The 26,597-nt window shown below is 40.3% G+C and overlaps 1 protein-coding gene and 1 long non-coding RNA gene across 4 annotated transcripts in view; one reads left to right on the forward strand and one right to left on the reverse strand.

Annotated features, from left to right (window-relative positions):
* LOC115943400 (uncharacterized) overlaps nucleotides 1-26,597 on the forward strand; it is a 438,133-nt gene that overhangs the window by 101,019 nt on the left and 310,517 nt on the right. The gene's annotated exons all lie outside the window — the stretch shown is intronic.
* Nucleotides 1-26,597, reverse strand: part of SYNPO2 (synaptopodin 2) — a 148,932-nt gene that overhangs the window by 28,424 nt on the left and 93,911 nt on the right. Inside the window, exon 2 of one of the 3 annotated variants that reach the window (XM_081812932.1) lies at nucleotides 25,719-26,266. The exons of the other annotated variants lie outside the window; for them this stretch is intronic. Within the exon in view, the coding sequence (XP_081669058.1) occupies nucleotides 25,719-25,832 (114 nt within the window). The 5' untranslated portion in view covers nucleotides 25,833-26,266. The remainder of the gene's footprint in view (nucleotides 1-25,718; nucleotides 26,267-26,597) is intronic. 3 annotated transcript variants of the gene reach the window in all.

The raw sequence follows: 26,597 nt of genomic DNA on the forward strand, positions 1-26,597 counted from the left end.
TTTTAATGGTATCCGAATAAGCAAAAGCATTATGGGAGGAGTAGTTAGCATTCCTTCAGAGCATGCATTCTGAGGTCAACATTCAGAATCAACTGCGGCAATTGTGTTTCACTGACCTTTTACATCTGTCTGAACAGCAGGAAATATTTTCCTCAAGAACCATGTTAAATGTGGGGATACTGTCCTTGCCACAAAGTAGTTCTGAAAGAACTACTCTTCTTCCATTTCTAATAGGACTACCAAAACAAACAAGATGGTACGACAGTGTCTATTACGCCCAGACATATCCTTTGCAATCACCAACTTCACCAATATGGCTCATTTACTAGTGTACAAAAGATCCTTACCTTATGTTGTGTGTAATCAGGTATTTTAGAATGTATATATTTGTGTATTATTACGTACATGAGTAAAAATGCTAACTCCCAAAAATATTCTTATTTGTGAAAACGAAATACACTGTCAGTAGTAAGTTTGGATATGCAGATCATTAGCATTGACAATGTGAATTTCAGTGAATTTATCAACCAGTCCTCTTCTTAGGCCATTAGTGCTAGAGTCATAAAATACGTAGTGGGAGAGAATGCCAGCTCAGAAGGAAGAGAGGGTTCAATTGCGTAGCTCCAATGATTACTGGCTGACTGAACTTAAATAAGTCATATTACACCTTTGAGCTTTAGTTTTCTAAAGTGTAAAATAGAGCTAATGAATTTTATTTCCCTAGATGGTTAAAAAGGATTAGAAATAATATGTACTAAGTTTATGACACACACACAGCTCCTAGAGGTACCCAAGAAGGGGCAAATGCATAAAAATGAGTTGGTTTCACACACACACACACACACACACACACACACACACACACACACACACACGAAAGGAACATGCCAAGTAAAAAGAAAAGCCATAAAATGTTGGTACTTTGTCTACAAGATGTTTGAAAATAACTGGATTTATTTTCAGTTTTTATGCCTATATTTGGCATCAACTCATCATAATCTAAAGATAAATGTTATATCTGTCTTTTCCTCAGTAAGTACACATTTCATAACTGAGAGGTGAAAGAAGACAAGCCTATTTATTGTTTCCCAGCAGAAATAACAATACAAATATTTAAATACTAGGGGCTTATCTTCACTGAGCACTTACTATGCTAAGCCCTCTACATGCTTACACCGTTTATTCCTACAAAACCTCAATGAGAAGTATACGTCCACTTCCATTTGTGAATGTTCAGATGGACTGCACCCAGGCGCCCCCTATCATGAATCTTAGGAGTGTAGCAACAATTAGCAGAGGCCGTAAGGAAAGTCAGGGAGGAAATAAAAACTTGCCAAGTCAGTCCATAACCTGGGAAAGAGAGATTTTGTTTTATTTGGTTTTCTTTCTTCTTCTTTTAAGATTTATATATATATATATATATAAGGTATTCTTGAAAGACTGGAAAATAATCAATATTATGACCCAATATGTTAAAAGTTCAAACTCGAGTATAATTATCTTTTGCAAACTGTGATTTGACTCAATACGAGCATGCAATGTATGCCTTTGTCTTGAGAACATTCCCTTAGACACTTCATTCCACATCTAATATATTAGAGAAGGAGTTTCTATCCATAAAATACTGTATTTCCTATTAGCATCTCTCAGTTTGATCAGACCACAGAACTAAGAGGTACTGGTAATGTAAATATTTACCAAAGACTGTATTTTTTTGCTTACTGCTTCTTGATCCATACCAGGAGAGATTTATTTTACTACAACCAAGTGAAAATGGAAAGTTAGAGCTTCTCTGGGAAATTCAACAACGTTATTTTCATTTCACAGAATAAATCTGGGAAAGGTTTCAGCTATGCTAATTTGGTTTTAGGAGTTAATAATTCCCTGGCAAAATGCAAAAAGTTTCTTTTTCTATTCTTTATCATCACTTCATTTCTAAGTCTTCCAGAACCGACTAGAAAGCAGGTATCAGATTTGAATTCTCATAGAACTTTGTAGTTGAACTATTTTGCCTTGTGTAAATGGCATGTCAGTTGTGTCAGCTTGCTGCTGCTGAGACTAAATCTTGTCTCAGGGGCTGCATTTTCACGAATAGCTCATTGACAAGTCCTGTCGGAACATGTCACAGTAAATGGCAGAACCAAGACAAGTAGTAGATTCCACTACTCTATCTAGTAAAATATATGAAAAGGAAAGAGGAAATTAGGATAAATCTAACCTATCACAGGTGGGCTATTCTCAATCCATAACATGAAGTCCCAGGGACCTGGAGATAACTAAAAGAGGATGAGAGAGATGATCTCAGACAAGTAAAATTTCAGAAATTAAAACATTCTGATGGAAATTGGAAAGTAGTCTATGATCTCGCCGCTCTTTCTGAAGCTCCAGGCTTTCCTCAGTTTTCCGCTTCAGGCCTTCAACAAAATCCGCCTCGTATCTCTGAGACGAGGCTTAATAAGCATTCCCTCAGCCCAGCTGGCTCTCACACGGAAGCCCCAGGTAGGTCTGCATTCCTCAGCTGACCAGAGAAATGGTCGGAATGGTCACGGGGAGGTACAGCAAGAGCAGTGATGATGGTAGATTAAGTTTTAGAAATTAAGGAAATAATCCAACTTTTAAAGGACCAGATTCTGAACTACAAACCTCCATCTTTGGTGGTGAGTTTCCTAGTACCAAAGATGAGGTCACAGGATGCTGGGAATTCATGTTTACGGTGGTACAGTATTTCTGGAAGTCAATAGCAAATAGCAGTATAGCTTCAGGATGACAAGGCAAAAGAAAACAAGGACCAGAATACAATGGAATAAAAGCAGTAAGAACCCCAGGAAACTCTTTATTGTGGGAAGCAAAAGGCATCTGGATCTTAGTGCGAAAATTCAAACAGTGCAAAAATTCAAACGGTAAAATAGAGGGGGAGAAAAGACTTGAGAAAATACCTAGAATATGGTAAATAAATATGAAATATAACTAATAACTGAGTAAATCAAAAGTCAGTGGAGAAGACTGTGGCAGCGTTGGACGGACTGCTCAACTTGTGTCCCAAGCTCATTCGTGTGTGCCTTGGATGTCACAGAGGCTGAGAAGATACAGCATATCCCAGACTCTCCTGCAGCCAGGGCCCTGGGTGTGATGTAGTTCTAACCCAGCGGGTGTAGCTGCAAGAACACTTGTATTTGGGATTGAGTTCCGCAGAGAGGGACGTTAGACTGTGAGGCACCCATTTCGCTGGTGCAGATCTGGGAGACGATTTTACTCTGGATTCAACACTTTTGCTGGCAGCTTCTTAATCCCAGATCAACGCTAAGGTGTATAACCCTAGACCCAGCGCTGGGCCCAACGGCTCCGGACTCCCCTGCTTCCGTATCGTGGCAAACGTTGCCAATCCCTTGGGTAGCCAGTCGTGCAGTGTTGTTTGAAGTCATTCCTGGAGGCCCTGCCTCAAGCCTGCCTTTCCAGATCGTTCAACAATTCTACAAGTACTTACTGAATTCCTTTCTGACTAAAATAACTAGAGAGGTTTCTATTTTCTGCAAGTGAACCCAGAACTGATACAGAATGATAGAATTAATGGCAAACACAGAAGGTTAAGAGAGGAGCGGCAACCAGTCAGGTACAGATAAGAAAAAAAGATGGATACAGACTCCGATACTTCAAGACAGGAGAGACAATGCAGAAACGTATACCAGATAAATGGTATGAGGTCACCATCTGCTAAGAACAAAGGAGGAAGGGCAGGCAGAGGGGATGAAAACTTGAGGACAATGAAGGAAGTTCAGAAAAGCCATTATAGAGTACATACTAGGAAATCAATACAAGAGAAAGAAGAACTTTGTGAAGAATTTGTAAAGAAGAAAGTGAGATGATTATCAACATGCACAGTTACCTCAGACAAATGTTCTAAAAGGACAGTAGTTGATTACTAAAAGGAAATGAGGCTTTTCTCCATTAAAGCATTGACAAGTGCATAAAAAATTGAATAAGGCATTCAATTTACAAAATGTTTGTCTAAATAGTGACAATAGATCTTAAACTATATTCACATCAGGCCACGAGGGCAAGTGCAAACAGACACTAGGATTTTTCAGTTCTTCTATCCTCAGTACCTCAATTCAAGCTCAATAGCTTGTTTTCATGTTGAGTTTTGGTTTGAAGGCTATGAACTTTACTGCTCTGGTCACTAATATATATACAGATACTGGGCAAAAAATTTTCCTTTTGGACGACTGTCTTTCCCCGTAGGGACCAAGTCACCATAAAAGTAAAAAGCATTCCTGGTAGCAACCTTGGAAACATTCCCGGAGTAAATAACTATCTTTGACAGGAATGAGGGCCCTAATCCATGGGGCTGCATACTTCAGGATCTGCATACCAATGTGATTTCACAGGCAGAAACGATGCTGCAATTTAACTACTATGAGCTCTTATTAAGCAGCCACCATGATGCTAGAAAACCAACAAGTACAAATATGGAATGGTATTCTTTGCTCTTCTTTTCTTCCTAAGAATGTAAACATCCTAGCTCTTTCAGGAAAACACTGATGGACCAGAGCCTATGTGGACATGTCGTCCCTGTCTGCTTTTTTGTTGGATTAAATGTGAAAGACAGCATAAAGATTTTTGACCCATAAGGAACATTCCTTCTATAAGCATTTATACAGAATATTTTTAAAAATGCTTTTTAAAGCATTCATTAAAAAGCCTATGTGAAATCTAAGACTAGATAAATATGTAATCAGTAGAAGCAAAATTACTCAGAAAAGACAACAGAACTAGAATTCACTACTTTCAAATATCTGTTTATTTTTATGATTTTGTTAGCTGTACACATTACTATTAGCTAAATAATTATTATGCTGCAATACCTCACCTAATACGAATTTAGTCAGTCATCTAAAGAACCTATAAGGGGAGCCTGGGTGGCTCAGTCGGTTAAGCGTCTGTCTTCGACTCAGGTCATGGTCCCAGAGTCCTGGGATCAAGTCCCACATCAGGCTCCCTGCTCAGCCAGGAGTCTGCTTCTCCTCCCCACCCCTTCCCCCCCCCGCCCCCCCTTTGTGTGTGCATACTCTCTCTCTTTCAAAAATAAATAAATAAAATCTTTAAAAAAAAAAGAACCTATATAAGTAAGCTCAAAATACAACCTATATAAGTGGTCAAAATACAATAATAAATAAAGCTCACTAAGACTTCTGTGCATCACTGTAAGGGTCTGGGGCCCTTTCTCATTCTATTTGTTCAATTTTATATAATTCTGATAAGGTTTTTTATTTGGTTTACAGAAAATTAGAAATAGAGAGGTAAACATGCATCCTGTATAAAGAAAGATGTTACAGTTAATACAATGCCAAAGCAAGAAGGTAAAAGCCAAAATTTAAAAACACATCAAAATCTTAAAAGAAAAAAAAAAAAAGACTCCAAATACAGGATCATTTAATGAAGATGTAAAAAAAACTCTCACACGCTCAATGGGACTTGATGCCTCTATTGTACTTGAGTGAAAGAGTGAGCATTAATAATAATGATCTCAAGTCATTTAAAAAGTTTCAATCAACTTTACTAGATTGATTAGATGCAGAAAAACAGGTAATACCTTTTAGAGAGTATCATCCCAAATAGCTAAAACAAGATTTGCTATTTAAAGGTATAACTGGATCTCAGGCATTGCCACATTAGGTACTGGATTAGAGTTCATAATCTGAGGTCCTAAATACTTTTCTTCTATTGGTGTTTTTACTGAAATGGATTAGTTTTAGACACTGACTATGTCTCACATATCCAGAAAATGTATCTTTCTGGAATCCCCTTTGGCCATCTGAAGTTTTACTATATTTGACTAAACTAGATAAAGCAGTTTTTTCTTCAGATGGCTCATACATAAAACTACACATAAAGAAGGTAGACATAACATTAAAAATGTCCTCCCCATGACAAGGGTACAGATTTTTAAAAAACGTATAAATTCTATTATTTTGCTCTAGTAGCAAACTGGAAATCGTACCTTAATTAAGCAACCAAATCACGTGACAAGGCATTTAGGGTTTCAGGGAATCGTTTGCCTTTCAGGAGAATGAAGGAATCCCCACCCAGATTGCTAATTCTATGCCTTGTTGAACTGCAATACACACACACACACATATACACATACACACATACATACATATAAGATCTGTCATGGTGCTTCCATTTTGGAAAGAATCATGTAAAATTTTTGAGGAGGTTTTAATTAGAAAACTGTCAACAGTACAAATTTATAAATATTTTGCATAGTTTTAATCCAAGAAAGTCACTGACTGCACTGAACATTTATTTTAGTAGGAAAGTGGGGTAAAAGACAATGCCAATGTTGTCTTCACATAACTAGAATACTTGCCACCAGCCCAGCCACAGGACCTGCTGAGCCATCCGGCTGCAAAAAGGAACAAACTAGCTGATGCGGAAGCCAGGGGAAGTTAATCAAGGACTGTGCCCTTTCAAGGAAGGGCCCGGGTTAAATGATCACTTCCAGAGCTTTGGTTAACTGGAATTTCGTTTAGCCCATCATCAGTATTTAAGAGTGTGTGACCCAGAGCAACAATTCTAAACCTTTCGGTCTTAGGACCCATTTGCAATCTAATGAATGATAGCAAACTTTAAAAATATTTTGTTCTTAGGGGTTCTATTGATACTTACCAAGTTAGAAATAAAAAGTGAGATATTTAAAAATTGTGTTCATTAATTAATTATAAAGTACAATAACTGGTATGTTAACATAAACAGTATGTTTTTATGAAAAATAACTGTGCTTTTTAACACTAAGTTAATTTAGTGAGAATAGTGACATTGTTTTCCATTTCTGTAAATCTCTTTAGTATCTGAGCTTAATAGAAGACAACTGGATTCTCATATGTGCTTCTTCATTCTGTTGTATTAATGTTGTGTTGATTAAAGTGTATGAAGATCTAGCCTCACACAGATATATGTATGTGTACATATATATTATATATATATATATATATATAGTTGGAAAAGGGGAGAGTATTTTAATAGCTTTTCAGATAATTTTGGATATTTTTCTTTGATACTACATCAAACTCAACAAGTGGTAGTTTCTAAAGTTGCAATGTGAAATTTAAAACCATAGCAATGAACTTTTCATACTTGGTTACATTAAAATCCATTGGCGTATTTTGCACTTTGAATGGACATTTTACTGATTCATGATTCTGTTACACCACACATTGTCATTTGGAAAATATTGATTCACTGAGTCAGGCAGATCTTCCAAATGTTGACACACTTCATTATACAAATATACAAAATCACCCTCCTTAATATCATCAATGTTCTCATCAGAGAAGTCTTTAAGTATTGAAAAGCTGTCAAATTCACAGTGGCAGATGAAACTTAATTTTCCCTTGAAAGTTCAAATACTGGCAGTGTTTTCCTTGAAGTGACAGGTTCATTTTGCTCATTTTTTAGAAGTTATCTACTGAATACCCAGTCTGATTAACCACAGTGTGTCTGTCAGTCATTCTTTAAAGTAAAAATGGTGAAAAAAAAGGCTAGTAGAGCTTGCAATTAAAAGGATTGTCCAAGTGTTTCCTCAAGACAAACATTGTTCTTCAGTATTCAGTCAGAGTGCTTTATGTATATTTTCATTTTGTCACACAGGATATTAAAAATATGTGTGCTGGGGCGCCTGGGTGGCTCAGTCGTTAAGCGTCTGCCTTCGGCTCAGGTCATGATCCCAGAGTCCTCCGATCGAGTCCCACTTCGGGGCCCCTGGTCCACAGGAAGCCTGCTTCTCCCTCTCCCGCTCCCCCTGCTTGTGTTCCTGCTCTCGCTATCTCTCTCTCTGTCAAATAAATAAATAAAATCTTTAAAAAAAAAATATGTGTGCTGAAAATTTAATAAAATGCAAGCTTTGGGGCACCAGGGTGGCTCAGTCGGTTAAGCGTCCAACTCTTGATTTTGGCACAGGTCATGATCTCAGGGTCGTGAGATGGAGCCCCGTATCGGGCTCTGCGTTCAGTGAAGAGTCTGCTTGGGATTCTTTCTCCCTCTCCTGCTTCTCCTCCCCCACTTGCGCTCTCTCTCCAAAAACATAAATACAATCTTTAAAAAAAAAATGCAAGCTTTTACTGCCTTATCAAGAATATCCTGATATGAAACCAGAATCTTGTTTCTTAAGTCACCTGGTGACAGTGAGGAATACAATGACTCCTAGTACAGGTAGGAGTCATTGCCCTGAAGGCTACGGTGCAAGTGGCTTCATCCACCTTTGCTTTTTGCGTCATCGGTGCAAATGTCAACACAGTGAAAAAGAGAAGCAACAATCTTGGTATTATTATGAAAGTCATTTTGAACTCATGGATCTCCTGAAAGCATCTCAGAGCCCCCTGGAGGACTGCAGACTACACTTTGAGGGTTACTGATATAAAGGGACAGACATATATGATATGCATCTTCGGCATCCTGGGTCTCTGAGCTGGAGAGAAGGAAATTCCATCAAAGGCAATGCAAGGGCAAACAGCCCAGGGAAGAAAACGCTGACCGAAACCAGGAAGGGATGCCTTCTGAAAACCTTGCACTGAGACAGCACACCTGAAAGCAACCGTGAATTCCGACTAAAGGCAACTCTGGTGACCTAGGGAAATGAAGAAGCTCATTGTTCGGCCCAGTTCTAGAGATTCAAAGTCTACTGTCTGTGGGAGGAGAGACAAAGGGAAGGAGAAACTCTTCTCCTTGGGCTGGAATGTCAAGATTGCATTGGAAATAGTCCCCATCTAGTTGCCAAACTAGCGGCTAATTCAAATTCATTGAGCACTGTGACCGCAATACAAAGATCTTTGTGTTGTTTACAACCCAAAGTATGTCTTGCACACAGTAAGTGTGCTGAATAAATGACAATATGAGAAAATCGAATTTTACTCCGATGTCTGTCTCACTTCCCTCAGTACCAGGGCCAACAGTCACTCCCAAACCTACAGTGTACTTTGTATTTATTCTCTTTCTAGTGTCTTGCAGGTGTGAGATTACAACAAAGGTCTCATGTGAGAAATAGGGAACTCCCGGTGTATTTGGGGAAATGAATCGGTCTTATCCGAAACTGCACAGCCGGGAGAACGGAGTTTTCCCCAGCAGGGGCCATGGTCACACGGCGACTCCATAAAGCAACTCTGCAGCTGCTCCTGCCAGTCACTCCATTTCGCCATCATCCCTCTGGCCCCAGAAGAGGTGAAGTCACAAGGCAATCAGTAAAACCTAAACCTTTCCTGAGTATGGGCGTGGTTGCAATTTATGGAGAAAGGCACGTGAGCGGAGGCAGTGCGAGGCGCCCAAGCTGAGGCAATGCGGCAGGTGCGACCGAAGTTCAAATGTGCCCTGTCTGCCTTGGCAGGTCCGCGGGAGTGCGCCAGGGCGAGGGGCGTGCTTTCCAAACCTAGTACTTCAAGAAGGGAAATCGGGGTCATGCCAAGTGCCCTCTGTGTCCACGTAAGTGTTCTGTTAATGCATTTTAAAACCAGTCATGCCCCCTGCTGTGATTGACTAACACTTCTCCTGTTTATTTCGGATTGAGGAGCGCCTACATGAATGTCATCATCTTGCCAAAAAATCTTGGGCCAGAACCAGCCAAGGAGAGCCTTGTGGGGACAGGCAAGAGCCTACTCTCTCTCTCTCTTCACCTAGCCAGAGGTCTTTCTTGAATTTATGTAAGAAAATGGAGCTGGAGCTTTGTTTTTGTTACTTCATTTGATGAATTAGTTAAGTAAGTAATTATGCTACATATTTACTGATTGTCTTTAATGTGACTGATAGTGTTCTGGGTTCTGAAGTCAGTAATGAATACTGTCTTCGATAGCTTTATATTCTTCAGGGGCCTGGATGGCTCAGTCGGTTGAGCGTCTTGACTCTTGGTTTCAGCTCAGGAGTTGTGGAATCAAGACCTGCCTGGGCTCTGCGCTCAGCGGGGAGTCTGCCTGAAGATTCTCTCCCTCTGCCCCCTACCCGCACTCTCTCTCTCCCTCTCTAAAATAAATATATAAATCTTTTTAAAAAATCTTTATATTCTAAGATAAATAAATTGGTAGATAAGTGTAACCCCACATGACAACTGCTATCATTCAAGTCAACACAGTAAGCAATGAGAGCACACCCAGGGCAGTACTGACAAGGATTCTTGGAGGAGGCAAGGTTTCCTAAAGGACAAATAAACGTTAGCCTCATGAGGAGGGGGCAAGGGAGATCTGAGATGCACAGACATAGCACCTAGGACACAGTGAGTGCTCAGGGAGTGCTGTTGTAGGACTATACTTTCACAACACAATGCCATCTCCAATTAATACTGTAGTATCTCAAAGAGTACTTCAAAGCAATTGCCTGTTAGCTTGCAATTCAAAGTGAGGTTCCCAGACCAGTAGCCTTGGAATCACCCCAGAACTTGTTAGAACCATCGAATTCCAGCCCCCAACCCACATGGATCAAAGGCATTTAACAAGATCATCCATAGGGGCACCTGGGTGGCTCAGATGGTTAAGTGACAGCCTTCAGCTCAGGTCATGATCCTGGAGTCCCGGGATCGAGTCCCGCATCGGGCTCCCTGCTCGGCGGGGAGTCTGCTTCTCCCTCTGACCCTCCCCCCATCATGCTCTCTCTCTCATTCTCTCTCTCAAATAAATAAAATCTTTAAAAAAAAAAAAGATCATCTGTGATTCATATACGTATTAGGGTTTGTGACATGCTGTACTAAAGGCTCATCAACCAGTGACGGCCTTCTAGAATAGTGGTTTACAAGCTTTGGTGAACCTCAAATCTCCGGGCAGGACTTCCAAAATGCAGAAACCCAGTTTTTATTCCCTATCCTCCACGGAAACCAAATCTCAGAGGTTAGGACGTGTATATCTGCATTTTTAACAAGCTTCCCAGGGGCCCCTGAAACTGATGTTATTTTCTATAAAATGCTGTAGGGAAATACATTGTGGGGCCAACCATTTCGTGTGTGTGTGTGTGTGTGTGTGTGTGTGACAAATAGACTGATCTGTACTGAGGAACTTTCTTTCGAGGATCATCTCATTAACTCTATTAAGCTAAAATAACCAGACTTTTCAAGGAGACTAGAAGATGAGTTTATGATCATGATTTTCAGATTTTTTGGCATATTCTTTTATTTTAACAACACAACTTTTACTATTCTGAAAACAAAGATGTTCCAAAGCAAGACTGTCTGGATTAGAAGTGGTAAATAAAATGTGAGCCAGAGTGCTGCTAAAGACTGCTTACATGGAAGCACCATTAGCTGAATTTTATCCATAAGGAGTTCATGCAGACAAATAACTAGTTCTTCAAAAATATCTTGTGTAGCCTCCAGCCATAGAAAAAGCTCCAAGTACCATTTGAGAATACTTGTGCTAAATGTACAATGCAAATATGACAACACATTCAAATTCTGATTTACCCTAACTATAATGTTTATTCTCTAGCTGGTCACAAAATCTAACATGCTAAAGACAATAGATTTCCATTTGTTCTTGATTTTCATTTGAAACTAAATATGATGAAATTCCAATTTCCTCTCTATTATTACATAAATCCGAAGCAAAGAAATGGAATTACCAAGTGCTTGTTTTATAGGAAAAATTGTCTCCACATTAATTACATTAGTTGTGCATAATATTTGGAGGAAATGGAATAGTCAAATGGCAGATAAATATATTAAAGTAATTTAATGAATTAAAGTTTGGTATAGAAACATTTGAGATAACTCAAGCAAACTGTATAACAGCCTATATGAATTATAATTTAAAGGAAAAAAATAAACCACACTAATTTTTTGAGACACGGACTTTCATAATTTGCAAATTATAAAAGAAAATTTATGAAATACTGAGTTTTCTCCTCGTCCTATGAAACAATTTGGATTTCAAAGAAAATATCAAATTGTTTCAAATTTTTTTCAAATGAATGGGAATCATTATTTACAATACCACAACATAATCTCTGTCACTGTTTAATCTCATTTATATTTGCTAAGACATGCTTTCTTTCATTCAGAGTTTGCTTTACAGAGAAATGAAAAGCCAGTGAAAATTAGACCAATGTGCTTACAAGTTTCCACAGCTCATTTCACCTCACTCCTGAAGGCATTCATTCATCTACCAACTACTGAGTGTCTCCAGCAGCAGGTACTGTTCCAGGCTTGCCTTACAGGCTAGCCCCGGAGACTAGGTAGACCTTGGCAATTGGACCTCCATCTTAAAAGGCTGGTTTTCTGACATGCCCTGATAACCACAGATAATTACCAGGACCAATAGTGAGAGGGGCACCTAGCCCCATGAGAACTGATGTAATCCAACAACAAATATGCTGCTTTGCTTCATTTATTTGTTTGTTTGTTAGTATGTGCTTTGTTTCATTTACTTGTTTGTCTCTCCCCATCCCCTTCCCTGTTCTCTCTCTCTCTCTAATAATGGTGTCTTACAAATTCTTCATGGACTATAATTATAGTTGATGGACTCAATTTGCTTGTCATTTTCAAGGGTGTAAAGAATGGTTTCTTGTGCCTGGCTCTATATCTTACAGATTCCTTTATTAGCACATTTATATCTGACATGTTAATATTCCTTGAAACAAAAGCAAAAGTATGAGATGATGTTAACATTGAAATGTATAAACCAGATGTTCTGTCCAATATCAGTGTTAAAAAATTCGAAACCCATATCAAAGTGGGAAAGAGTGTGATTAGAAGAAATATAGATTGACACCCCTGCACCAAGAAGTTTCTTTGATGTTTGAATTATTAAACACAAATGTACTGGATAATTTGTATTCTAGTAAAAGACCTTCTTTTCCTAAGAGTGTTAGCTGTGTCTCCTTTTCGATGAACACTCTGACTCCATCTTGAATAAGTTCTTCATCAAAATCTCCTTTTGTCTTCATATATTGTAAGGTGTAAGAAAGGCAATGGTTAGGACACCAACTTTCATGCCGTCAAGTTCAGGCTTATCTGTAAGAAGTTTTGTATTTATTGCTGATGGTGTCAGGGTGAATGTGGCCTGGGAGGGTTGTCGCTTCTCCTTTCCCTCACTTACAGCTTCTTCTTGCCATGGAAGGTGACATCTTTGCCTTTCTGGCATCCCAGTGCCTCTGGCTAAAGCTCTGAGGACACCCTAGCTTCTCTCTATGGACATACTGCGGGCCAATGCATTTTCTTTTTACTATCAAACCATTTATTCTCTTTGCAGAATATAATAGTCATAGTTGCGGAATGCTCCAATTGGATATGTGTTCCTAGACTAGCTTGATGTTAATGCTATTTTGAAACGATTATTTAGTGGTTCGCAGCAATGCTATTTGCCCATACTGTTTTCCAAAGGTAGATATTTATTTGCCATTTTAAAACTTTTCTCTGTTATTAAAAACAAAGGTAATTTTTAACAGTTCCTACAAACAGGCAGACCTGAGAATGCTAACTCCTATGTCAGGAAAGGAGAAAGCCAAAAAGCAACACAATTTGCTCTGTAGAATTCCCTCAACTCTCAGGAATTTGCGGGAACAGCTCCCTCTTGAAGGATGGGGGTAGCGATGAAAACAGGAAGGTTAAGAAGACATTAGAACCTCCCAGTACCATTTCCTAATCCCACTCAGCCAAGCAAATGTCCTCTATTAGCCCTACAGGACACTGGGCACAGTTGAAGGTGGATGTGCCAAATGGAAAAGAAGGACTTAAGTAAAAGAGTAACTACTGGATAGCGAGACACCCCCCACCCCCACCCCAAGCCCCCTTCTGTCTGCCAGGACTCTGGCAGCTGGACTTTATACCCTTTTGGAAGAAGACTGAAAGATTCTGATTAGCTAATTAATGAAAGTAGAGATATTAGGGCTTCACCAAGAAATGTTTCAGTTTGATCACTCTACAGTAAGCAGATAGCCAAGGAAATCTATCTACTAATCTAAAGGAAAGCTTCTACTGTAAAAGATAGGCCAAAATGAGCAAAAAGCAAACAGAAAAACTGCTGGGAGAGGAAAACACCAAAAACCATTATCACTTCTATCTTCAAAGTGATATGAAATTCATGAAACAGAAATAGAAGGATATAGAGAAGAATGAGACAGACTCTCAGAGATGAAAAATATCTCAGCAGAAATGAATAGCTCAACAGAGTTTGGAAGATAATGTTGAGGAAATTTTCTAGAATCTCCTAGAAGCTAACAGGTTTAAATATCAAGACAAAGAGATGAGAGTAGAAGGAAGGAAGGAAGGAAGGAAGGAAGGAAGGAAGGAAGGAAGGAGGGAGGAAGGAAGGAAGGAAGAAGGAAGGAAGGAAGAAGGAAGGCAGGAAGGAAGGAGGGAGGAAGGAAGGAAGAAGGAAGGCAGGAAGGAAGGAGGGAGGGAGGAAGGAAGGAAGGAAGAAGGAAGGCAGGAAGGAAGGAAGGAAGGGAGAAGGAAGGAAAGAAGGGACACAAATAAGTGTGTAATTTGAAAATAAGAAGGAAAATAGCCAAAGGTAAAAAAAAAAAAAAAGGGAAGGAGGAGGGAAGGAGGGAGGACGGCGGTGGAAGGAAGGAGAAAGCACAAGACACAGACCTTCCGTGCAAATGATAAAACTGAATTCTAAAAAGTGGAATTAAATGTTTTAATTAGTTCAACCTGCTTATCTTTGCTTCCTGTCCGTCCTGTCTACCTCCCTTCCCCTTTCTCCTGGAATCCAGCCCTGGCAACTCAGACCGTGATGAAGTCATAGGCTCCAAAATATGGCCATGGTATGAAGGCAGCAGCACAAATTTTTAACCAGCACTTCAACACCACCCCATAGTGCCGAGAAGGGAACCTTGTGTAATGGGAACAACTATGAGCTTGTGCTATTTTATTAATCCAGCGTGGTGATCCCTGGGTGTTGCATTACCTGCGTGTGTGTGTGTCTTCTGAAATCTCCTATTTATATGGCAGTCATCAAGAAGTCTTCCTCTTCTTGAACATGGCAAAGGCAGAATGAAGATAACTCAGTATTAGCCCTAACTCTGGGGTTCTCACCTATTAGCAAGGTCTTTGACATTAAAAGCAAAGAAAGGTTCTCAAATGATGACCTTCTCTGATATCCCCTTCTTTTGACTCCGCCTCAGCATGTGTCAGTTTCTTGTTCCTTATCACCTCATTTAGTCACCAAACATTGCTACCTGGGAGGAAAGACTGATGGAGTGATAACTGGCAGCTCTCTCATGACCTGCAGCCAGTGCATTTCCATTTGCTTGTTAAAAGAGTCTTGCTTTTCCCCAAATAGACCCATATTTTGAAATTCCTTTCTGCTTAATGTGCCATTCTCCAAAGCTCTTTAACTTTTCCTTTGCCAGATCCTCCAGAGGAAAAATAACTTCTTGGGCCAGAACATGTTGGTATTTAAACATCTCTACTTGAAAACCTTTTATAAATGTCAGGCAACAGTGCAAACCTTGAAGAGAGTAGTAGATTAAAAGAAAATTTTCTGTGTTTAGAATCCACCCTGTATTTCCCAGAATGTCCATCCTGTCTTGAAATCTGATTTCCCCTTCAGAGTCCACATTAAATGGCTCTCCTCCCTGAAGCTCTTCCTTTCATTATTCCCCTTGGCCCTGCAGACAGAAATATTTGTGGTCTATGAACTCATTAAAAGTCACTTTGAATTTCTCTTGTGGCACTTTATAACTTATATTTTAATTATTAGAAAACATGGTATCTGCACTCCTAAACTGTATCTTCATGAAAACAGGAACCTTGTTTGAATCTCCTTATCATTTGACGTGGTCAGTTAGGAGTAACAAAAACCACAGCTAAACCATTGCTTTGTACACACACTCTCTAATCCTCATGACAGTCCTGAGAGGCAAGGAGTATTAAGTCCATTTTGCAGAAGAAGAAACTAAGTCTCTGAGATGTGAAGTGGCTTGCCTAAGATCACACTTTCAGTGAGTGTTGGGTATTTCAAGAACCTGTCATTTCAACTAGAATCTGTCCTCTTCATACCCTGCTCTAAGAGAGGAAAGAAGGAAGGAGGGAGGGAGGAAAGAAAAAGTTTAAAATCTCAGGCTTTGACCCACTTATTGGAATAATACTTCACAAACTCCCAGAGTTGGAGAGTTGTGAGAGATTGAAGAAATTAACACAACCTGTCCTCTGCTTTTTACACAGAGAAAAACAAAGACCAGAGAGGTTAAGATCCCTGTTCAAGTTTGCACAAGCAATGACACAGCTAGGACTAATGCAGACCTCAGGGATCCTGGACTCTCACTCCCAAGTTCCTTCCGATGTAAATTTTGAACCAGACACTAACACATCAAGACATTTAAAACAGGACAGCAACTAATAGACATATAAGCTTGTTTGTTTAAACTTTTGTCTACTAAAGTCCTCTGGACACTAAGAAGCAAGAATTATAATTTCTAAAAGTCTTCGTGAATAGTTTTCTCATTTGCCAAATATATAAGGATAATATCTAAATATACAAGATAACATAATTCTCTTTTGTTGGTTCACCAAAATGGAAATATTTTGCCTTTAAAAGGTGCTTTGCCACTTAGTAGTCATTACAGTACAAATAGTGAATGCTTCATCTGTCAGCAACCTGAACATCACAGAGCCAGCAAAGTTTAGAATATGACCAAGCCAGGGAGGTGAATATGTACATTCAGGGCCAAGTTCAGGGCCTTGTAATTTTCCCCAATTAACTGATACATACTTTCAGAAAAATGTGATTAGCGAGCAAGGACAATAATTAACCAAGTCCTAGATGACCCCCAGTGCAGAACTGTGGGCTTTCCGAGCTCCATGCCATGCCCCACCCCTACCCTTCTCCAGAATCCTAACACCATCTCCTCCAGGAAGCTTTCTTTCCTCTTCTTTCTCAGTGCCTCCCCTCCATCCCCAGCAAATGCACTGTGGCAGGAACCAGGGATGTCTAAGATCTTGGAAACAAGGAAAGGGGGTTGTATGTGAGAGTTAACTCTGAGGTCAACAGTAACAGATGAGAACAGGAATTCTCAAAGTAACTTTAGATAAATGGACTGAGCGTCATCCAGAGCAGCCTAATGGAAGGTATTACCGTATCAAAGAAAGAATGTGTCTTTCTGAATGAGTTGGCCAGAAACAGAAATTAGAAAAGGGTAAGAGACAAAGCAGTGCCCAAAAAAGTACTGCCCAGAAGAGAAGCTCTCCAGACCAAGGGCTTGTTGTGCACAATACCAGGTGCTTTCCAACTGTGGAGGGGAGCACGGCAGGCATCTGCCATCGAAGCTTTCAACTTGTGCACTTTGTTCTGATTCCACACTCACAAATTCCGGATTTACATAATAATTTGGTTTCTAAGAGAAGACAGGCACTGGCCAGAGATGCAAGTATTCAGTCTTCTTGTCATTATGATTTTCCCTCTCTCTAAAGGAAGAAATCAGAATTCTAGCTTACCCTTAGTCTTCTTTGTCTTCAGGTAGCATGGGTTAGTATCCCCAGATGGGGTTACTGCCTGAACAATGACAAGATTGCTATAGAACCTGCATAGCTGAGAGTCAGGTCCTGGACTATGTTAAATTTATAAAAGACCACCTTTGAGAGACCTTTCCTCAGCCAGTCAGTCAAATCCGCCCTACCTCATCATACCTTCTTTCAAATTTCAGTCAAAATTAATTGACTTCTTGTCTTCCCACAAACAGATATTCATCGACCTCTCTCTTAGGGCACAGTTTATGCCTTGTGTTATTTATATCTTACAGATGTGTATCTCTTTTTGAGAGCAGGTTGTTTTATTTTACTTTATTTTATTTTATTATTTTATTCAGTCACTGTTTTTTTAATGACAAAATAGAAATGAGTAAGTTACAGTCATGTCCTCTATAGATTCAGGTTAGCAAGGGGCGACAGATATAGAAACAAGTTATACATGTGGAAAGGCAATAACAAAAGTAAAAAGAACAAGACTATTGCAAAAGAGGGAACAATGAACCTTGTTGGGAAGTCTCCCAGAGGAGGTGCTGTCTCAGATTTTGGAAAATAAATAACACTTCGCCAAGAAAACCAGAAAGAAGAGTATTCAAAACAAAGGGGAAAACATGTGCAAAGGCAAAAAGTAATGAAATGGCCTGGGAACCAAAATACAGTTCAGTACTGCCAAAATGTGAAGTGCAAGGAAGAGAGTCATGCAAGATATGAGGCTGGCCAGGTGGAGAGAGGATGAAAAGTTGGTGTATGCCCCAGATGCAGTTTGGACTTTCCATTGTAGGTGACCATCGAAGCCAGCCAAGGCTTTTAATTACAAAAAGAGACTGGACCAGATTTGTGTTCAGGAAGACATATTTAATATTACTATGGACAAGGAAATAGAGGTAAAACAGAAAAAAGTAGGATTAGCTATCTAGATGACTGGATACATAGATAGATAGATAACAAAAGAAGGCATTTGGAAACATACAGACCAGCACTAGTCAGTACAAATATAATATGAACAACAAATGTAAGTCACATGTATAATTTTAAATTTTCTAGTAGCCATGTTAAAAACATAAAAAGAAACAAGCAGAATTAATTTAGATATACATATTTGGGGCATCTGGGTGGCTCAGTTGCCCCAGCGCCTTCAGCTTAGGTCACGATCCCAGGGTCCTGGGATCGAGACCTATGTTGGGCTTCTGTTTCTCCCTCTGCCAATAACCCCCCCACCACCACCACTCATGCTCGCTCGTGCTCTCTCTCTCTCTCTCAAATAAATAAATAAAATCTTTAATATATATATACATATATTCCAAAATATTTTTCTTTCAACATGTAAGCAATATAAAAAGCCATTAATGAGATAGGTTACATTATTTTCTCATTCTAAGTCTTTGAAATCTCTACTATAAGAATTTTATACTTAGAGTGCATCTCAATTCAAATTAGCCACGATGCAAGTGTTAAATAGCCACATGGGGCTGGTGGCTACCATACAGCAAAGGTCCAGACGATACATGATGAGGCAGTGACTCATGCAGAAATGGAAGGATGGAATATGTTTATAATGTATTTACAAGATGAATTTGACAGAAATTAGGTACTGGTTTATATCAGTAAGGAACTACTAGTCGAATATAAGGTTTTCTAGCTTGGAAAACCTGTGGATGACAGTTGCTCAGGCAAACCCGGAAAGCAAGTCTAGGGGAAATAAGATGATGAATGCGTTTGGGACGTGCTGAATTTGAGATGTGGGGGGGCTGTCATCACTACGGGTACGATAATGCACACACAAATGTGAACAGCATATACTATATAATACCTCTGTGTTTCAAGCTCTGTTCTGTTTTTTGCATATGAACACATTTAATCCTCAAAACAACACTACAAGATGGGTATTACCACCACGCCCCCGACCCCCATGTTACAAATGAGAAAATCAGTTATTTGGCCCAGGTCTCAGAGTCCTCAGTTACCAAGCGGCAGAGCAAAGACTGAAAGCCAGTCTGGCTTCAGACGCAAGGGTTCCAACCACACACAGTACTACCCCTCAAACGCAAGGCCTCTGGAATCACACAAACTGGGTTCGAATTCCTCCTTCACTTACTAACTGTGTAAATTTGAGCAAGTTATCTAATCATTGAACTTCAGTTTTCTCACCCATAAAATGGGTATAAGATGCCTATCGTAACCATGGTTGTTGAGAGAAATGACTGACTGAAATACATAATGTATATAAAATGTTCATCACAGCAATGGGTATACAACAAATAATAAATAGTAGCTGCTTCGATTATTACATGCACTGGGTTTGGAGCTCAATGTAGAACTCCAAATTGGGCTATATATTTCTCTTCAAATACCTAACACACTAGCTGGTCTGAGTTTCACCTTTTGAAGAAATGGCTTTAGCTCTTTACAAAGACATATATTTAAAGGACTTCACAGATGAGAGCTATAGGCTGGGGTCATCTTGCACCAAAAGCTGAAACAATCACGGGCATTTAGATCATGAGACAGCAGAGCTGAGTGTTCACGGCACTTGGACATTGTGGAGACTTGCTCTGGAAATAAAACCTTGCTCTTACCTTTTTTTTTTTTTAATCAGAACACATTTGTTTGTGTGCACTTTTATTAATTAGTGATTAAAAAAACAGCAAATGAAAAATATTTATCAAACAGAGATCTGCGGTTATTTGGTTAAAGTCCAAGAAAATTTAATCATAAGGTCTAGGTTTATCACATTTCCCCCCAGATAATCTCATTTCTTGTATGGGCAGGCATTTGGATATGAAAATAAAAGACAAATTAAATAAATAACCAAAACCATAAACAGAGGACATCTTGCTCTGCAATCCCTGGCATCTGTAACTTTAGATTTCCAACATGTTAATGTTAATTACATGCTATTTCCTGCCAAGCTTACGGTCATGTGATCTAAATTTGCATTGTAATTGGCTTTGCCTTTCATAAAACACTCTGCCTTTTTTCTAGATGAGGAGATGTGGATGCAGAACCTCTTAAATAGCCTTTAAGAAGACCTCAGCAGCCTGATACCACTCAAACTCTTCTAATCCCCCAGTCCATAGGTTGAATCAACAGGTGCTCCATTGAACCATCCAATCCAATTGTCATTCCTTCCCTCAACACTTTAAATTCCATTTAGGTGGTAGGTCTCCTCTTTCAAATCAGGACTAACCTAATCACCCACTTAATGCTCTGAATGCCGAGCTCATTTGATTCTTCTCATCTCAGGTTCCGTCAGGTGGCCTGCCTAGGAAACCTCTCCCCTACAAGATGTTCAAGTGGCCCACGTATCTGGCTTGCTCAACAGGCACAGCAGATGAGTAACAAGTGTGTTTATAGACTTTGTGGTGCTCCAGCTGTCGCTGATGTGTTTTCTGCTAAAATTGGTGTATTTTTTGCTATCTGCCTCATCCCCTGGGCCGTTCAAACATCACCAGCAGGGCCCAGTGGTCTGGGGAGGCCTTGCTCCAGAGAAAGCGAGTAGATTCTCTGTAGGAATAAGACTACTTGTCAGGATGTTGCCTAATATAGTGGCAGTGACTGAGCCAGAGGCCTCCTAGAAGAACCAAATGTTCAACAAGACTAACAGGGACCATTAATTAGTTCAAGGACAGTGCACGGGACTACAGATCAGCCAGTCAGGCTTTGACGCAAGCCTCTCCCAACTTGATGAGTTCTAAGACTAGGAAAAGCATTAAATCATGTTTCCATCACTATAACTCGAGGGATTAAATTTGTTAATGGAATACATTTTCAACCCATCTAAATATAAACGAGCATTCATTTGAGACTCTTACAATTTGGAAAATTCAGAATAATATTTCAAATGCAAAAAATATTATAAATATTGAGAGGAAAATTGTGGGGAGGGAGAAAAGACCCTCAGAGCAGTTTTAAATAGGTTCTCAAACAGACTTCTAGAAACACCTTGCTTACTAAGCTGTAGGTTATGCAAGGGAAAACCTGTGTCATGAGTCTGTAGGCTAAGAGTTTTGTATGCTAAGAGAATTGTGCTTGTAGAGCAAAATGGAGGGGGGAGGGAGGTTGCTGGCTCATACACAAGCATTCAGTAAGAGCATGGATCCAAGAATTGAGTGGTGAGTTGTTAGAAGACCTTAGAAATTCATATAGACATGTTAATGAGCTGCACTTGACAATTTGATCCAATGAAATAGGTTTTTTTCTCTGAATTTTAAACCAAATTAAATCAAGGAGGGATCATAAAACAAGGTAAACTTGTCTAAAAGAAAAGTTTTCCAAATAAATGTCAATCCTCTAAAACTGCATTTCTTGACAATGGCCAATCCCACACACTATTGGATTTGCTATTTCAGTTCCACGTTGTAAAGGACTTTTTCCTTTAAAAAAGAACACACACACCCACACACACACACACTACACATTTGGCTTCCTGCTTTTAGTCTCTTCCTTCTTTAATGAATTTTGCAAATCACTGTCAAATTAATAAATACTTCTCTTATGTTGCTTTCCTATTCAAGCACTAACACGGGCTTCCCATTAACTCTTAGCTCTACTCTGCTTTCAACAGTCTTTTTTTTTTTTAAAGATTTTTTATTTATTTATCTGAGAGAGAGAATGGGAGACAGAGAGCATGAGAGGGGGAGGATCAGAGGGAGAAGCAGACTCCCTGCCGAGCAGGGAGCCCGATGCGGGACTCGATCCCGGGGCCTCCAGGATCATGACCTGAGCCGAAGGCAGTTGCTTAACCAACTGAGCCACCCAGGCGCCCCTCAACAGTCTTTTTAAGAAGATGAACCTAGCTTTGTCTGACCACCTGCCCAGGGTCCAGAGCAGAGAATGCTCTTTCTATGGTCAGAATGAGAGCTCCTTCTCGATAACAGAAGATGCCTCAGATCTGAGCAGCAAGACAAACTGAAGCCATGCAGAGGAGTAAGGATCCAAAACTTGGAAGACTGTCAAGAAGCCACCATCAGTGGGAGGGCTTCAAGACAGGCTTGGAAGTTTAGGCAAGGGTTGTTGCCCCAGCCCAGGAGTTCCAAACTGAAAAGGCCAGAGCAAGTCCAAGTGCAAATAACTGCAGATCACGTGCATTTATGAGGTTGTTGGTGGTGAGTAGTTTATGAAGGGAGGTCAGAGATGGCGAAGGGAATCCCAAGTAACTGCCTAGAACAACATGTCTCAAAGCATGGTTCAAGGACCCTGAGAGGTCCCTGATGCCCTTTCAGAGGGTCTGTGAGGTCAAGACTATTTTATAGTTAATAGTAAGGCAATTTTTGCCCTTTTCACTCTCATGAACACACAAGGGAGTCTTCCAGAAGCTATATGCTATGTGTGACACTGTCACTCAGATGGCTAATGGAATGTGTGCCTCCCAAACTGGAACCGTCACTGTTATCCTAACTCTTCCATGCCCTCACTCCGTATCTTATCATAGCCTATTGCTTCTACCGCAGGATTGTCTCTTCAATCTGGTCCTCCCCACCATGGCCTTGTTTCAGTCTTTCCTCAGACTGTTTTGGCAGCCTGCCATTTGACTGCCACCTTTCCAATCTCTTCACTTTATATCCATTCTCCACAATCAAGTCCTGCATCCACACTCCCTTGTAAAAATCTCTGCAGTCTTGCTTATGAACAGAACTAGATCTAAACATCTTCACATCACACAAGCAAGATCTTGCACAATCACACCCATCTACCTTCCTAACTCCATCTCCTGCCTCCCTTCTTCCTCGCTCCCCTCCTTCCTCCAATCTCAAGTGCAGCTGCAATGAAGTTCTCAACATTCTTAGAACATGCCAGACTCTTTCGTGACATGTGAACTCTCCTGAATCCTTCATTGTTGAACTTTATTAAATGCTATCTTTTTCCTTTTTTATTCTATTCTTTCACTTGCTCAGTCCTGCCCTTCCCTGCTTCAGAGCAACTAAACATGCTATTTCTGCTTAGAATGTTCTTCCCTTCACTCTTTACATGGCTTGGTCCTTCTCGTCCTTTGGTTCTTGGCTGATAATAGGTCAGATGCCCTGCCAGCCGTTTTCCTAGTAAATGCAGATGCACATGAGCTTCACATGTGGTTCTGCCCAAGCACTGTCTGGTCAATGCAAATGTCAGTGGCTAAGAAGTCTCAGTGGCAATATGCATCTCTCTTTCTCTCTCTCCATCCCCTTTCTTTTCTATTTTTTGTCTGTCTCCTAAAGTCTAGTCACTTCGGTCTTAAGGGTCTCTGAGCTTTGACAGAAGGCTCAAGTTTGATGAAAACTTCTCTAGAAGAACACTCAAGTGGCATTGATGATGAATAGCAGGTCAGACAGTTCCTTTCTTTAATTTAAAAGAAAATGAATAAGGTGTACACACAAAAAAGGAGTCATTGAATCAGCCAGACCTGGATGTTGGATATAGAATGTGAAGCCCTGGACCCAGTGATCTTACCTGCATGATTTCATGTTGCACACAAAGGAGTTGAGTAGGAAAGGCATCTCAGCCTGGTCTGGGCTGAGTTGTGGGCTATGTCAGCTTGGTGCTCTTGCCAGAAAACTGAATACATGTGAGAGTCACAGTTCTCCATCTCCACTGCCCTGCTTATTCTTAGTATGTCCATTTGTTTGGTTTTGGTCTGTCTCCTCCTCTGGCAGATAAGCTCTATGAGGTCCAGCATTGTCTGTTTTTTTTTTTTTTTAAAGACTTTATTTATTTATTTGAGAGAGAGACTGAGAGAGAGAGAGCATGAGAGGGGGGAGGGTCGGGAGGGTCAGAGGGAGAAGCAGACTCCCTGCCGAGCAGGGAGCCCGATGCGGGACTCGATCCCGGGACTCCAGGATTATGACCTGAGCCGAAGGCAGTCGCTTAACCAACTGAGCCACCCAGGCGTCCCCAGCATTGTCTGTTTTGTGCACCATTGTGTCCCCAGCATCTGGTATAATATTTGGTACATAATAATGCTCTGTAAACAAGTGCTGAGTAAATGATTGAACACGGGACTTACTTACTCTTCAGGATCAAACAGAAATGTTATTTCCTAGGGGAATTCTCCTCTCCCTTTCTCAAGCAACCATGGGGCCTTGTCTCCGAGCATCCATCACACTGCAAAATCTATGGTTACCGAGCATGGAATCAAATGTTTTCTGACGGTTGGGAGCCCAACACAGGGGTGATCATGACCTGAGCCGAGGGCAGATACGTAACCTACTGAGGCACCCAGGTGCCCCAACACGACACATTCTTTTATCACTTGGAACATGAACTATTTCTCTTTATTTGCAGCTGAAGTCACTGCTATCAGTGACTGTCAACCAACAAGGTGAGCCCATGACTCTGACAGAATCTTTTGGGAAATCAAAAATAGCATTGTCTCTATCTTCTGAGGCTTTCAGGCTTGCGAGGGACACATGAGCACACATGAAACAATTCGAGAATGGTACAAACAAGTTTTACATCATATGCCAATTTGAGTCACAGTCTGAGGAACTGGCTCTCAGTCTCAAGCTTGCCAAAGCCTGAGCTACTCTCAGTTGCGCTCCAGAAATCTCTGCAATGCTGTTCACTCCCCTAGAAGCTGACAGTCTCCTCCCCAGCAATGGGCACAAGGTCTCACAGGCATAATCATGACCCAGAGTCTGATGTTTTCAAGTATTTTCAGAGGCTTCTGGTGAGAGCACCAGGCTAGCACAGCCGGTGTGATTCAGCCCAGACCAGGCTGAGATGCCTTTCCTAATCAACTACTTGGCGTGTAAGCATGACATTATGCAGGTAAGATCACCGGTTCCAGGGTTTCACGTGCATTTCCAAAGCCCAGTTCTGGCTCATTCAATGACTGCTTTTTTGTGTGACCATCCTCCTCTTTTTTTTTTTAATTTATTTATTTGAGAGAGAGAGAGCACAAGCAGGAGGGGCAGAGGGAGACAGAATCTGAAGCAGACTCTGTGCTGAGCACGGATCCCAATGTGGGGCTCGATCTCATGACCCTGAGATCAGACCTGAGCCGAAACCAAGGTTCAGCTGCTTAACCAACTGTGCTACCCAGGCGCCCGCCCCCCTTTTTTTTTAATCAAAGAAGGGAACTAACTGCCTGAGTGGCTGCTCATCATCAACACCACTTAAGCGTTCTTCTAGAGAAGTTTTAATCAAAGTTGAGCCTTCTGTCAAAGTTTGGAAATTTAAGATCAAAGTGATTAGACTTTGGGAAAGAAAGATTTAAAAAAAAATAGAAGAGAAAGGAGAGAGAGAGAAAGAGAGAAAGAGAGGAGGGGTGCCTGTTGCCTATTGAGGCTCCTTAGCTGTTGACCTTTTGCAGAGAAGCCCGAACGGCGCTTGGACGGAGATGAATGTGAGATTTGTTGAGTTCTAACGTCTGTGCTCGCAGGGAAAGACGCTGGAGGTCTGATCTGGGACTCTTCATTGTAATCAATCGAATCCCCTTCTTCTCTCAAAATGAAAGCGATGGCCACTTATTAATTTACAAATAAAAGTCCGAATTCTTACAGACTTTCTTCAGAATAACTCATAGAATCCCTGGAGTTCTTCTAAAGGAAATGTTGGATGTATTTTCTAAAATGTCAGGTCGAAATAAAACAGAATCCAAATGTCCCACCTCGTAGTGTCCAAGCAAGTCCTATTTTTAGGATGAGGTGTCACTCAACCTGCTGTATAAGGCCGTGCTAGGAACCTCTGCTTTTAGGGAAGTTCCCGGCTCTTCTTGGAGCAGGACTGTTTCATTTCACACATATATGCCTCTTGATTAATACCTTCTTCCCATTCCCAGGGGGGAAAAAAAAAGCTTCACTCTAAGTCCAAAACTTTTCTTAAACGTATGATGGTGTACAATATAAAGACCTAAAAACAAAACCAAAACAGAACAAATAAAACAAGAAGACATACAGATGTACATGCACATAAATTAATGTTAATAAGATATTGACAGATAAATATAGTTTATGCAATATTTGCTCTCGCTGGTCAAATAAGTAAGATTTAAATAACTTTGCTCATAAAATCAAGTATGAAAATTGAGGCAGTGTGTGGACAGTGACAAAAGCATTCTGTTATATTTGACTTCAAATTCATATTCTCCCATGTAGTAACCGTGTGACCTTGGGAAAAATAATGATTCTTTTTACTAATATTGACTGAGAAATTGTTACATGTCAGGCACCGAGCTCATTAA

This window comes from Leptonychotes weddellii, chromosome 2, assembly GCF_054177405.1.
Source record: "Leptonychotes weddellii isolate Sample4059 chromosome 2, ASM5417740v2, whole genome shotgun sequence".
NCBI classification, from domain to species: domain Eukaryota; kingdom Metazoa; phylum Chordata; class Mammalia; order Carnivora; family Phocidae; genus Leptonychotes; species Leptonychotes weddellii.